Source organism: Homalodisca vitripennis, chromosome 2 (assembly GCF_021130785.1).
Source record: "Homalodisca vitripennis isolate AUS2020 chromosome 2, UT_GWSS_2.1, whole genome shotgun sequence".
Lineage (NCBI taxonomy): Eukaryota > Metazoa > Arthropoda > Insecta > Hemiptera > Cicadellidae > Homalodisca > Homalodisca vitripennis.
In genome coordinates, this window is record NC_060208.1 from 203,132,255 (window position 1) to 203,146,841 (window position 14,587).

Sequence of the window (14,587 nt, forward strand, 5' to 3'; positions counted from 1 at the left end):
AGGCAACAACCAAATTACGAAAATAACAAAATGTTACACATATAAGTATTTTACATAAACAAAACTTTAAAAAATTCGGCAATATGGTTTTAAGTACTTCTAATAAACCATTAAAGAGTTAAGAACTACATGCCCTGAAGTTCCACAACAGAAAGACAAAATGCAGGTATTTCAGTCTTTTTTTAATATATAAAATTCAGTCAGCTAACACAATCAAAAAAATAAATTTACTATAAAAATATTTTTCTGGTTTGATAGATAATTTATTTAGAACTTAATCTTACCAGTTGAAATGTAATTAACATAGATGTAGAACAAACCAAATATTCTTTACATTATCCACTTAAGTACATCCAATACTAGATCCTGATACCTCATAAAGATTTGAGGTGTTAAAACCTGAATAAAACCAAGTAATGTGTTTATCCTTCAATTTTGACTGTAGTATTTATTAAAATTAAAAATTGTTAAATGTTGGAGTAAAGAAAAAAATCTTACTGATCTTGATCTAGTTGGAAAATATATGGAGTTAAAAACAAACCTTTTCAGATAGATTTGTGATCTTTTCATCACAAATTTTGACATTCTTGCTGAGTTTTTCAATGAACTGCCCTGATTCTCTTGGTAATATTGCCATCTACAAAAGAAGACTAATACATTTAGGTACTTTATTAATAACCTGTTTTAATTATCAAATTTATTACACTAATACCACTATATTTAAGTAAAAAAGTTTATTGAATCTAGAACTTTAATTAACTTATACCGTCTTTCGCTAACTTCCCTAAAATTTAATCACCTAGTTGTGGACAATAATATTGACCATAAAATTTTCCACTTTAGAAGTTTAAATTCAATCTTGGATTTATAATCAAAATATAGCAGTATCAAAATTCTAGAGCTGATTACAAAACCCACCAACCATCAAGGTGGGATGTTAAAGTATCTTTGGAACTGATCGTAATGTTGGCAATGAACAAACATTTCTCAAGAGTAGGCTTACCTACCAGGCAATGTATTTATAAAGTATACAGCTCATTACAAAAGTCACCAACCATCAGGGTGGGATGTTACAGTATCTTTGGAGCTGACCATAATGTTGGCAATGAACAAACATTTCTCAAGATAGTAGGCTTACCTACCAGGCAATGTATTTATAAAGTCTAGAGATTCTTTTCAAAAGCAACTAGGAATTGTAATTTCCAAGGGAAACATTTAACAGGTAACTTTTTCCCATATTTTGATAATAAATAGGTACTGTCAGTTAGTTTTCTCGGGTAAGGTACGATAAGCAGACTTGGTTTTTTTATATCGAAGAATGTAATCATCGATACCAAATATTCACATCTCAAATCCTAGACTATCAATCGATATAAAAGTATCTTTAGTCCGCAATAACAAACATATGTTTTAAATGAAAATGTGAGTTTAATATTAATGGTGATCAAACAAATTATTATAACCAAAATTAGGAAAACCGAAGACGACCATATTTGCTCCTCTCACAGTTAGATTTGTTTCTTTCCCACAAATTTCACATAATGGGTTTTTTTGGTACGAGCCCTACATGTTGAAGCCACAAAAAATATTTCTTATCATCTTTCAAAGCAATGTCGTGTAGTTTACTAAAATTGACTGCCATTTTTAATAATCAAATGTTACTTATGTAAAGTTGAAATATTACCCCTACATGTATTATTTGAAAGTGTTTACTTAAATAATCTATATCTACAGCTGATGATATAGATTATTTAAGTTAATTGTTCAAAATAATTAATTAGTATCGATTGATTATGTCGATGGTTATGATTAAGTAATATCTTTTGCCAATTTCGATATAAAAAACCGGGTCCGCTTATCGTACCCTACTCCACAGTAGTGCCAGGCCAATTTTACGAATTATGACACACATAGATATAAATCATTCTCATTTTGCTAGGTACTTTTTCCAATTTTTGTGTGTAAATTAAGAGCTCAATAGATGCCTGAAAAAAATATTTACTCAACAAACCTCTATATTATAGTGTACCTAGTATATGTAATTGAGAAAGACCTGTGAAAATTTTGTAAAATAATACTAACAATTTATATATTTATTAGTAAACAAAGTACAAAACTGACTTTTACCATAGAAACGCTCGTCTCCTTATATAAAACATTTTAGTGTGTATTGTTTTTTGTTTGAATATTATGTGAATGTCAATACAGTGCTACTTGCTATAGTACATTTTACATAAAATGTAATAAATCAAGGGTAGGGTACAATAAGCTGGTTTTTTTATATTGAAATTGGCAAACAATATTACTTAATCATAATCATCAATATAATCAATCGATACTGGTTAATTATTTTGAACTATTAACTTAAATAATCTATATCAACAGCTGTAAACACTCTAGAATAATACACATAGGATAATATTTCAATTTTAGCCAAGTAATTCTGGCTTAAAAATTTCTGATTAAAAATGGCAATCAATTTTATAAAACTACATGACGTTACTTTTTCCTGGCTTCAACATGTTGGACTCGTACCGAAAAACCCATTATGTGAAATTTATGGGAAAGAAACAACTGTAAGTGTGAGAGGAGTAAATATGGTAGTCTTCAGTTTTCCTAATTTTGGTTATAATAAATAATTTGTTTGATCACTGTAAATATTAAATTCATATTTTAATTTAAAACATATGATTATTATTGAGGACTATAGGTACTTTTATATCGATTGATAGTCTAGGATTTGAGATGCCAATATTAGGTATCGATGACTATATTCTTCGATATAAAAAACAGGGTCTGCTTATCGTACCCTACCCTAAATCAGTACTAATTTTATTTATATTAGTCAATAAATGGTTGTGTACTACATGAAAATGTTGAAAGCCTAAATAAAGGCTCTTGACGCTTAACATCCAAACTTGACCAAGCCTATAGGCTCTTGGTGTTTCACCACCAACCTAACTTGAGCCTAAATGAAGGCTCTTGGCGGTTTATGACAACAGGTTGAGCCTATATATAAGCTCTTGGCGCTAAAATGGTTAAGAAGCATTAGATATGGATGAAAATATATTTAAAAGGAAAAACCAGTAGTGTTTTGCCTAAAACGTTGTGCCACTTGCTACTAGAGTTAGTGCGCCAAGTCTAGTTTTAAAATAATTTTCTTTTTTGGTTACAACTGTCTGATTAATCTTTCTTAGTTATTAACCACAAAACTAAATATTTACATTTTGACTAAACAGAAGGATTTGCATCATAATTATTTGAAAACTTACATTTCTGTATTAGCAATAACATAAGCGGACTAATGACATAACTCGAATTTAAAAAAACTTGATATTTTCGTGCTTGAAAATGTTTAATGGGAATAATTTGTTATCTAACCTAACTTGATAGTTTATGGTGTTCACAGTTCACACGTGTCATACTTCATTCGTCTATGGAATAAAACATTAACATGAAGAAAAAAACCCAGACGAAAAACATTAACATGAAGGAAAAAACCCAGACAGACAATAACACCGGCAGCACCCCATGTCAAGGTCAAGTTCGGTTTTGCGTTTGGCTATTCCTGCGATCTGCTCCTCATAAAATAATGCGTTTTTGTACTTATAGAGAAATGATCCCATAAGATCAATGTTAAACCTCAAACATCCCTACGCCCCTGTTGGTCATAGAATGATTATTGTTAATATCCTATTTTATCATTTCTAAAATTAGACTTTCCACTTGTTAAAGTTATTTTGAGTTTCTTGTAAAGAAACTATTTTCTATTATAACTATGTAAATGGTAAATTTTAAATATTTTGAAAACTGTTTTCTCAAAACCCAAATAAATACGGTATGTAAAAAGCCTAAAAGAGCGTTATATATTAATTATAAACCTTAAAATGAGATATATTCATAATTTTACGGCCAAACATGAGGGGATCAAGTTGTTTGTGATTGTTCTATTTGTTCTTATAGGGCCAAAATTAAAATAGCCGCTAGTAGAGCTCTCTTGCTAAAGTACTGTACTTTGATCTTATGAGAGGCCAACAACTAAAAATATAATTTGAAACTACTTTGAACAATGCATAGGTTCTTGATTAACTGTTGAAAGATAATAAGCAAATGCAGTATTTATACATAAGTCTATAAATGTGTTACCGTACCTTCTTTGACAGTTTCGTGCCTAGGAGTTGTTTTTTGGAGAGATGAATCTGATTGAAAAGCACACTACAACTCTACCTCACCCGTCCTAGGAATATGGGATAAATCGAAATGTAAATAAATTATATAGGCCTAATTCAAAATAAAACATTTAAATCCTATAGTTTAAACATGTAGATATTATGGAAACAAGTTCAAAACGAACAAGTTACATCGTGTCGGCATCAGAGACACCTATATTACGAAATATAAATTAGTGTAATCCAGGTGAATTGGTAGTTGTTCATTTTGAGCTTCTTCGTCGTCGACTTTTTCGATCCCTTCAGAGACGAACATTGCTCCAGATTCCAGGAGTCGTTAGAAACAATCTCAGATTCCCGATGCTGCATAAAAAGGAAAGTGAATTGAAGTTAACCTCAACATTCATATTAAATCAAATCTACGTTGTGTAAAAAAACTCAGTTGCTCTGAAAACACCGTGCTTAGAGATCGCGACAGTAACATCGTAGTGCACTCAAATGCACACCAGATGAGACCATGAGAATGGAAATTCACCTGGATTACACTAATTCATATTTTGTAATTTAGGTGTCTGAGATGTCAAAACTATGTCAATTGTTGATTTTGAGATCCTCCTTCATAGATTTTTTCGATCTCTTTGGACGAACATTATATCAGATTCCAGATGATGCATTAAGAGGAGGTGGACTGGAGCTAAACTCTACATTCAGAATTTGTATTTGGTCGGCCAGTCTTCCTGTATTTAGGCAATCTTTCTTCCAATATTAAAACGATTACAAAATAGAAAAATACATTTTAACCAAGAAGAAAAATAATTTGAATCTTATAAAATTGTTCTTAGAAATAATTTACAAAATGAAATGAGAGTTGTTGTCTCGAAATTTAAAATTTACCATAACTTCATTAATTGTAGTGATGGTTCACCAATGTTTCCATGTCATCACAATGCTAAAACTTTTTCACATTTTCTACAAATGATTCTAAACAATATATTTAATGGTTGAAAATATTATAAACGTACATTAAGGCAAGTTTACTCATGGAACATTTACACTTAAAATGACAATGTCTCTCATATCCTAATGAACAACATAGCCATTGACGTACACTATACTGGATTCACCAGATTTTGTAAGAGCGGCCGCACCTACCTGTCGCCGTTCCAGCTGTTAATTCAGTATAGGTAGAATACATCTGTAGCAATTTCATATTTTGAAGAATTTATTCAGTCTAATTAATACACAAGAAAAATATTATAGTTTCTATGAAAACACTCGGAATTTTCAAAAGATAACAAGTCTGTCAAGCAAGTTTCATAATAATTGGTCATATGGTTAACAGCATACGGAGGTGTGATATCCCTCAGCATATAGTTGTAAGAGATCGTATAAGCCGATGTTACCAGTCTTATACGGTCTCAATCAACCAATTTAAATATTAAATTATCATTAACATATTTTATTTTTATTCAACATAACAATAAATTATTTAATTGTAATGATGAACTATAAATGTAATGCAGTCAGTCATATTAGGAAGCAATGCAGGTGGAGATGATATATTTAATTTTGCATATTAATTGAGGTCTATCACCGGTAAGCCTGGAAACTTTTCATATGTAGATCAGCTGCACAGTTAACTTCCAGAAAACAAATCAAGTATATTGCTTTAATCGATCAACCAAGGGAGCGTTTTTATTATAAACTCCTAATTAAATTGGGTTACAGTCCATCATCGCGTCTGAGATCGAACCCGAGAAATAAATAATTAAATAAATTAAGTGTGGTCAACGCCACAGAGAGCTTTCAGTTAATACTGCATCAAAATAATACAGCGGCTCACCTTATACCTGCTAAGATAAATTCTTCAGGCCCTTTGTGAAAATTATGCGATCTTTTCACGATACCTCTGAGTTATTTGGACAATCAAGGACGATACAATAATCGTTTACGTTGTTGAAGTCGTTTCATTGTATATAACAAAAATATATTTTGAAATTGAACAACAATCGCAATCATTTTGTTGTAAACCTCCTTGACAACAATAATTATGTATTAGACTTGAATACTCGTTTATACTAGTTTGATTGGACTTACTGTTTTATGTGTGCAAAAAGATTTAAAAGAACGTTAGATTTTCAAAAGTTAGTTCATAACAAAAACAGAACGTTAGTATCTTGCTTCGTTTCTCAGTTCTATACCGAAACTCCTCACTATATTCATGCTCCTAACTTATATTATGTTTAATTATTTTAAAACTATATACATTCCTCTTTTTTAATTATGTTCTTGCAGTTTATTATACATTTTTAACCTAATACCAATATATAATTGTCATACTAAAATGAAATAAAAGTCCCTCAGTTGATCATAGTAAAGTTGTTTTAACTGTAAAGGTCATACCTCCATGGAGGGCGTTAGTTTTAATATTATTTATCTTTGTACTATTCATAGCAACCAATGTTTGTTGTAGCAACCGAAATGTATTTGTCTGAAAAATAAAGAAGTCAAAATCAAAATTTATTTTATTATCTTGAAAGATTGGAGTAACGTTTTCTAAATTTAACCTATTCTAATGTGTTACGACTCTATTTTAGTGCAGCATTTTAAAACTTCCTGTAGGCTGTTATCTACATCTTAAAGTAAGACATGTAAATTTAAAACATGTATATTATGTACATAATATTTTAGCCCAAAAACTTTAAAATAATTTAACTAGTTTGGGCCAATTCAAAATGCATTAATTATTTAAGATTGAATTACAAATAAATAGTCTATGAGTACAGATTATATAAAATTTCTATAACTTTTGTATACTATGTCTAATAAAAGGGAATGGCTAATTTATGCTATTAATGTAAACAAGAATTATTTTTGGAGAATAGGGTTCTTAGAAGAAATGCAGGAGGATATAGATTGTAAAAAATACAGTACATCTTAAAAATTTTTAAATTTTGGCTTGGCGAGAGCCGGGGATAACAAGATTTTCTATCTATGCTAACCCTTAGAGTAGTAAACATCTTTTTGGGATAGAGTACGATAAGCGGAACCAGTTTTTTATATCAATTAATACAATCATTGATACTTAATATTAATTTATCGAATGCGCTTATAAGTCATATCAACATTCAAAAGTTACGATTATCTATAGTCATAATGACAATCATATTTTAAATTAAAATAATTAATATAATCTTAAAAAAAATAAATGAATGAGTTATAATTAAGTTATATAGTTTGTCAATATCAATATAAAACACCTGGTCCGCTTATCGTACACTACACTCTGTTTGTGTACCTATTGTACTACTTATACTTGTTAATAATGTCTAGGGATGTTTTAGTGTTGTTTTCCAAAAAAACTTAGCCATTTTTAGGAATTCATTCACAGTGATATTTTTTTATTTTTAGGGCCATTTTGTAAAGAAGTAAATTAGGCTATTAAAAAAAATCCCACACATTGAAACCAAGCTATACATAAAGAAGGTAAGTACTAACTTCATTTTCAACATATCTATCAAACTTGATTACCTCCAAAAATAAAGATATTACTATAGAACGATTTTTGTTTCAGTAGTTGATGTCTGGCCCTATTGATTGTTAACTGTCATTACTGCCATCATAATTTTATTGATTAGCTGCGTTTATGCAGTATATAAAAAGTTTGATAGAAAGAACTTTATTATGCGAATTTATATAAAATTTGCTTAAAGATATAACATTTTGGTAATTATGAACTTAACCGTCGAAGTTGAAAAATACAAGTTTCGTGTTATTGACCTATTGCTATTGTCCTGAACAAAATAATATAAGGTTTCAATGTGTAGATATTACAAATGACAAAGTTATAGAACATTAAAAGTGAACTAATTTTCTCATGCGGAATACTATTTTATTGTTCTACGGGTGTGTATAGTCTTGTTATGATCATAAGTCAACCTCATATTGGTTGCTGCTGCCATCAGCCGTTACACCATCTTTGGATATGTAAAATAATAATAATGCTCAAATCAGGGACATTTTACCTAAATAATAGACGGTTTTTGTTAATTTAGACCTTCTAAGAATAAACATCCAAATCAGCCTGACACTGTGCCTCTGGCCATCAGCGTGACCTACGATAGCACTGGTGCCCCACGCTGATGGCAACATATGAAAAACATCCCTCGAGATAGTACCTTTCACTAACAAATCAAATTCTAGATGGTCTGATCACAAATGCCTCTTGCCATTACTGCTTTATAGGAAATGCAATTTGAAAAAAACAAACAAATATTTTAAATTCACCAAACCATAACTTCTCATTATCTTGCAAGAAATATAGTTCCACTTATAATGTTCTAAAATTCATTATTTGTTATTTTTATATGGTACCCTAAAATGTTGCATTGTTCTGTTCAGTAGGACGATAATACGTTAATAACGCGAATTCTATTTCCCTTTGTGATTAAAAATAATGCATACAAATTGAATCAAACTTTCAACAAACTAATAAATAGTGTAAAAAACACAAGTTTAATAAATAAAGAAAACTAACATAATCATAACTTTGTATGTAGTTACATAACACATGGTAACTTCCAATCACATAAAATAGCTTTTTTATGTCATACTCTCACTTTAAAAAAACACAATGACCAATTACACGGGTATAAATAAATTGATGTCCTAATATTTTAACTGATCACATAATCTGCAATAAAAAACTTTCAAAACCAATTAACAGTGTTATATTGAATGTGCTGTGATTGGGTAATAGCAGTGAAGAGTACTGCACAGGACGGTTGATGGTGCTTAACTAAGCAGTTCTGACCACAGAACACTCAGATAAGCTATCGGGAGCAGACAACACTGAAAATCATAGATAACAAGAAGGACAGTACACAAATACAACCAAAAATTGATATTTACATTAGTTATTAAAAAAAAACAAAGTTATTTGTAATTTTACCATGTTCTCTCTTATTGGTTACCAGTTAGTATGTGAGACATATTCAGTCCAGGTATTGTGTCTCCCTAACTAACTGTGTTCACATTCTAACTGGTAACCAGTAAGAGATGACGGAAAAATCAGTCATTGGTATTCCTAGGACTTCCTAATGAGCTGAGGTCAGACAAAACAAAACCTAATAAATCCTATGTTATTCATGGTTGTTGATTCTTGTAATAACTTGTTTTATTATTTGGTGTGGTCAGTTCTCAAAATAACTAGTGAGTGTTTTATCTGCATTACAATAACTTTAAATATAACTTAAATTGTGGAGATTTTACAAAACTGTTCAAACTTTAACTGGATACCAAATTTGATAGAGACCTCTAGTTTATGGCATTCTTCTTCTTTTTATAATATCTTTAAAATGAGGTGTTACTTGCTAGAGGTTGCCATTTGAAAATGGGAGACTTACCCCAAAATACCCCATTTGTGAGGAGGGGGTTTCAAAAATTGTCATATATTAAAAAACCTCTCAGTTGGTCATATAAATATCTCCCGAAGTAAATCACTCCATCTCTATTCGAAAGAAAGTTATTAGGACTTTCCCTCCGGGTGACTTTTAAGGCACCCGGTATATTTTTGTTCAGGAGGATGAGCGGAATATGTCAATAACATTGAACATTGTTTAATTGGCTTCTCTGGCCGTTAATCTCACTCAAATCAAAGGTTTACATTTTTCATATTTTTGTTTAATGTCAGTAAATTGGACATTGGTACTGATAATGACAACAGACACCAAGAAAATTATAATGTTCTCAAGCTGAGAAAACTATAACCACTTATAGTTTTTTTCAATTGTTCGGTGTGTGTCAACTCAATAGGCTTATGTTTTTAAGTTATACTGTATAATTTTATATATTTATTGCTCTTCTTAAATATTTATTGTTATTTTGTTTAACTTATTATTGTTATATGATTTGATATACTTCATTTAAAACAATTACGTAACCATTGATAAATTAAATGTACCTTTGTACATGAGAGTAATTAACATTATAGCTTACTGCTAGAAACAATTAAGGTGGTTACTAACAATTCATGAAATATTCGGATACTTTCTATGTTGTGGAGATGATTTTCTTTAACTGCTTAATTAATTTGTTATCTGACATGTTTTAAAGAACCCTCCTTTAAGTCAAAGTTTCAAGATCCAAATGGTTCCTAATTGACAGTTTATGACACCAAACAACCAGATCGTGGCAGAATCGTACTAGAGATACTTTTCAGGAGGTCATTAAGGTAATGAAGAATAAGAAAAAGATGAAGCTCAGTGTTGAGTTCTGAGGGACTCCCCATTGTTTTGGGTAATGTTGACAGACAAGAATTTAACAGTGTTGCAATCCTTGCCGTTTCCATCCTTATGCAAAGGTCTGTGCATGGCATCCTTCATCAATGGTGCAATATTATCAGAAACACAGTAAATAATTTGTTTTAATGGGATACTTGTTTTCTATTTTTGTTGACACATTTAATGGCCTAGAACAAATTACGATTTGGCTTTCCAATTGAACTTTGCTTAAAAACTTTCAACAGTCACCAGACCCATACTGAGACCAGATTTGCTCACCTTAACGATCCTATACTTGTATGTGTGGAGACAAACCACATTATAGGATTGTTCAGGTGAATAAGTTACATTAATTTTATATGTTAACTACACAACCCAGAGACTGGATAAGTATTGTAAATGCACTCTTCCTGAGTTTTCATTATCACTTTTTACTGTAGTACATAGTTTGTATGCATTACAAATTTATGAATGTTAAAAGAGTAATAAATTCTGTTCTCTCAGAATGACAGAAGAAGATCAAGATTCTCTCCGACCCACGTCTCCTTATCACGAGAAATGTTTTCCGCCGTATTGTGATAATGGTAAGTGTTTTTTAGGAAGTGACAATTAATTTACTGATAAAAAAATTCTCCTTATTGCAGAATTTGAAACGACTCATTCACAACTTAGTCTTAATACATTTGTTTATAACTACCGGTACTTGTTTCTCTTGTCTTTGACATATAACAATTGGAAAACGAAAACAAAACAGGAGAATGGTAAAATTGTGGATTATGATGCTACTTTAACTCAATTAATCACAGCCATTGATGCAAGTTCCCAATACATTTAAAGATTTTCTTGTTCTCTAGCTGGACAACTGGACAAGCAAGTAGTGTCAAAAATGAACCGGAAGGAACTTGAAGACAAATACATTGTATATGCAGATGAAAATCTCAATCTTAAGAAAAGAATACGAGAGCATGAGCGACAAATACAAAGGTAAATATCACCCATAACAGACCCATCTCATTAATGATTGTAGATTAGCTCTTTTATTCAAAATATTTACTTATTTTGCATACTAATCCAGTTGTGCTGGAATACATTTGACTTTTAACTATTGGTCATAGTTGGAAGAGGTAGGCGTTTAAATTTTTTTCATTTTGGTGTGCAAGTATTAATGGAGATAGATAGAGCGCTTTGTTACAATAAGCTTCTTCAAAATAATTTACAATTACATGAAAAAATCCTATATTACAATAATGATCCTACATTTAGATTAAATTCAAAATAAAAATGTCTTTGGTCTACATGTTAAATGATACAAGTAATCAGTAACACTACATACCAGTAACAAATCGTACCAGAGTGTTGTGACACAAGTAAGTCAGGAATTTTAACAAACAACTGCACATATTTTCTAAAACGTGTGCTTAATAAAAACAAAACCCTATATTGGAACCAAACTAGAGAACACATATCACAATAGGTCTGTTTGACTGACCAACCACTGAAAATTGAAAACTGATATGTATTATCAAAACCTCATCTCTTTCAGTTTTTCAGCTGTAACACCAGGGTAATGAGAAGATGTGATGGAAATGTAATTTACTGTGAGAAAGTTTTGGACATTTTTCTTGCAACTCTTTTTCAATCAATTCAAAAGTAAGTTATTGATATGTACAATAATTGTCTGTTCTTTTTGAACACTCAAAGGATATTATGCCAAAAATCAGTCACCTTAACAACTCGGATTGGAGAAACAGCCTCCAATTTCAGTACACATTCTTTTTTTACATTCAATTGTTTGAGCTGTTTTTAGTTTGTAGGTCTATAATGTATACACATACACGTATATTTTATCCAAATCCTGTGTCCCACAGAAATAGGTGCAAAATATCCTTGATGTGCATCACAAGATTGTTTGGAATAATTCTACAATAAATTGATTAATATACAAGATTCAAGTGAATGCTTAAATCTGGGTAAAAGTTAAATATTGGTAAAATTTATGCCGGTTCATTAAATATATATTGTTAATGTGAAATAATTTTACTTTTTGTTGCCATTTCTCTGACTGCAGCTGCTGTCCAATTAAAAATTGTGATTATGCGTGTCTGAATTCTAATCGTAAAGTAACAAAAAGAAACACTGTAAATAATGTATGTTAGATATAAATTAGTTATATTATGAATAAAAATCTAAATCAAACTAGATTTTGAAAATATAATGCTTTTCAGACTACAGACCGCCATGGCAAGACAAGACAATTTAGAAAAGAAAGGTGGAGCAAAATTGCCACCGTCAATGCAGCTGGAAAATGCTCGTGTTGAAAATTTGGAGATGCAAAACAAAAATCTCCAAGCAAAGGTTTGGAATATTTATTTTTTGTGTCTTATAGAGGCTAATTCTAAATTCCTCTCACACTAGTTCTCAGATATTAATATGAAAATATTGGTGACAATGTTCAGGTGGTATTAAAATATCTAAGGCTTGAACGGAAGATTAGAGAAAGAGACGTGCGTGAAGAGGAGTAGACAAACTATGTGTAACTCTTTTTGACGTCTCCTAGACACTTCCATTAAACTGCTCCTTAAATATGGCCCTAATAGTGTTCAATGTTAATTTGGATTCTTTTACCTCTTAAAATAACAATAACCACTAATGACAAAGTATTACAATGTAATGAGGTCTCAAAGTACCTGAGTACAAAATGTCACCTGTAGTTTCATGGAAAGTTTAGGAATTAGTGTTGAATTAATGTGTTTGCTTTTATATATTAATTTACAACTAATTGAACTTTTAGCTGGCCATAGCCTGGAAGTTTTTTTAAATATATTTTTCTGATATCGGTGATGTAACTGTTGTAGGTAAAAGTGTTGAAACAGCAGCTGATGAACCATAGTTTCATCCACACCAAAGAAAACAAAATTGCAGAAAACAAAGAGAAAAATTATAAGAATCCGGAATATTTTCGAGATGTTGGACAGACACAGTGAGTTGTATGTTTTTAAAATGGTTAAATTACTGCTAGCTCATAGGTGAAGTCCAAGTGAATGAGAAGAGAGTTTCTTCAATAGCATTACTGATTTCCTTAATCTTTGCAGATAAATCACACTGAATTTCTTTTTAATCTGCCTCTTAAAATTGTCTTTACCAGAAGAGGAGAGTATGCTGATGTAAGGCATATGTCGACCCGTGACTACAAGCATTGCTACAATTCCCCTTCACAATCTGCTCGTTACTTGAACAATGTTTGCGCTCTGAAAGAGCGAATAGCTATGTTGGAGAATGTTAGTATTGTAATTTATAATTATAATAATATGTGTATGACTGTAACAGGTCGGCCCGTGACTACAAGCATCGCTACAATTCCCCTTCACCATCTCAAAGTCAAAGTCAAAGTCAAAAATTCTTTATTAACATATACATTGAGTACAGTTTTGGCGTCAAAATATCATACACTTAATTAATTAAACATTATACAATCAAAAGGTTACAAAAAGATACAGAGTCAATGAGATAAAATAGTTAAGTTACATTGGATATTTGATGTAGTCAGAAAGGTCAAGCATTGAAAAATTCCTCTAGAGTATAAAATGATTTCTGTAGCAGCCAGGTCTTGAGTGATCTCTTAAAGTTCTTGTCTTCTCTATTTCTCTTCAGTTCTTCCGGGAGTTGGTTGAAAAATTTGCTTCCCATGTAGGTAGGTTTCTTTTCAAACAGGGTCAGGTGATGTGTAGGTAGGGCATAGTCATAGGCGTTCCTAGTGTTATAGTTGTGATTGTTACCTAGGTGTTCAGGTTTCTGAGCTATTGTGTAGCAGATGGCCTCGCAGATGTAGAGTGAGACCACTGTCAAGATTTTAAGTTCTCCAAAAGCTTGACGGCATGACTCGAGAAAAGTCAGTCCTGCTAGTATTCGGATAGCTTTTTTTTGTAGAACTAGAACATGGTCCCTGTTTCTTGCTGAGGAGTTGCCCCATGCTAGTAATCCATACCTGAGATGGGACTCAACTAGAGAGAAGTAAGCTGTTCTTGTAGTTTCATGGTTACAAGAACTTTTTACTCTTTTAAGAGCATAAATACTAGAGTTAAGCTTACTACAGAGATTGTCAATATGTGGATTCCAAGATAGCTTGTCGTCTATTGT

The 14,587-nt window shown here is 31.2% G+C and overlaps 2 protein-coding genes across 10 annotated transcripts in view; one reads left to right on the top strand and one right to left on the bottom strand.

Moving 5' to 3' along the window:
* LOC124355285 (queuosine salvage protein) overlaps positions 1-3,517 on the bottom strand; it is a 31,010-nt gene extending 27,493 nt beyond the window's left edge. Inside the window, exons 1-2 of one of the 2 annotated variants that reach the window (XM_046806346.1) lie at positions 3,273-3,517; positions 542-637 (exon numbers count right to left, since the gene is read on the bottom strand). In XM_046806346.1, the coding sequence (XP_046662302.1) occupies positions 542-637 (96 nt within the window). In that variant the 5' untranslated portion in view covers positions 3,273-3,517. The remainder of the gene's footprint in view (positions 1-541; positions 638-3,272) is intronic. The other variant, XM_046806347.1, reaches the window with a different exon arrangement.
* Positions 3,518-6,636: 3,119 nt separating this feature from the next.
* LOC124355288 (myosin-11-like) overlaps positions 6,637-14,587 on the top strand; it is a 51,547-nt gene continuing 43,596 nt past the window's right edge. For 6 of the 8 annotated variants that reach the window (XM_046806350.1, XM_046806353.1, XM_046806355.1 and 3 more), the window contains exons 1-5: positions 6,637-6,811; positions 10,955-11,034; positions 11,305-11,434; positions 12,676-12,805; positions 13,306-13,430. In XM_046806350.1, coding sequence (XP_046662306.1) covers positions 10,956-11,034; positions 11,305-11,434; positions 12,676-12,805; positions 13,306-13,430 — 464 coding nt within the window. In that variant the 5' untranslated portion in view covers positions 6,637-6,811; position 10,955. Of the gene's footprint in view, positions 6,812-7,580; positions 7,656-10,954; positions 11,035-11,304; positions 11,435-12,675; positions 12,806-13,305; positions 13,431-13,777; positions 13,816-14,587 lie in introns of all 8 variants that reach the window. The other 2 variants (XM_046806351.1, XM_046806352.1) reach the window with 2 other exon arrangements.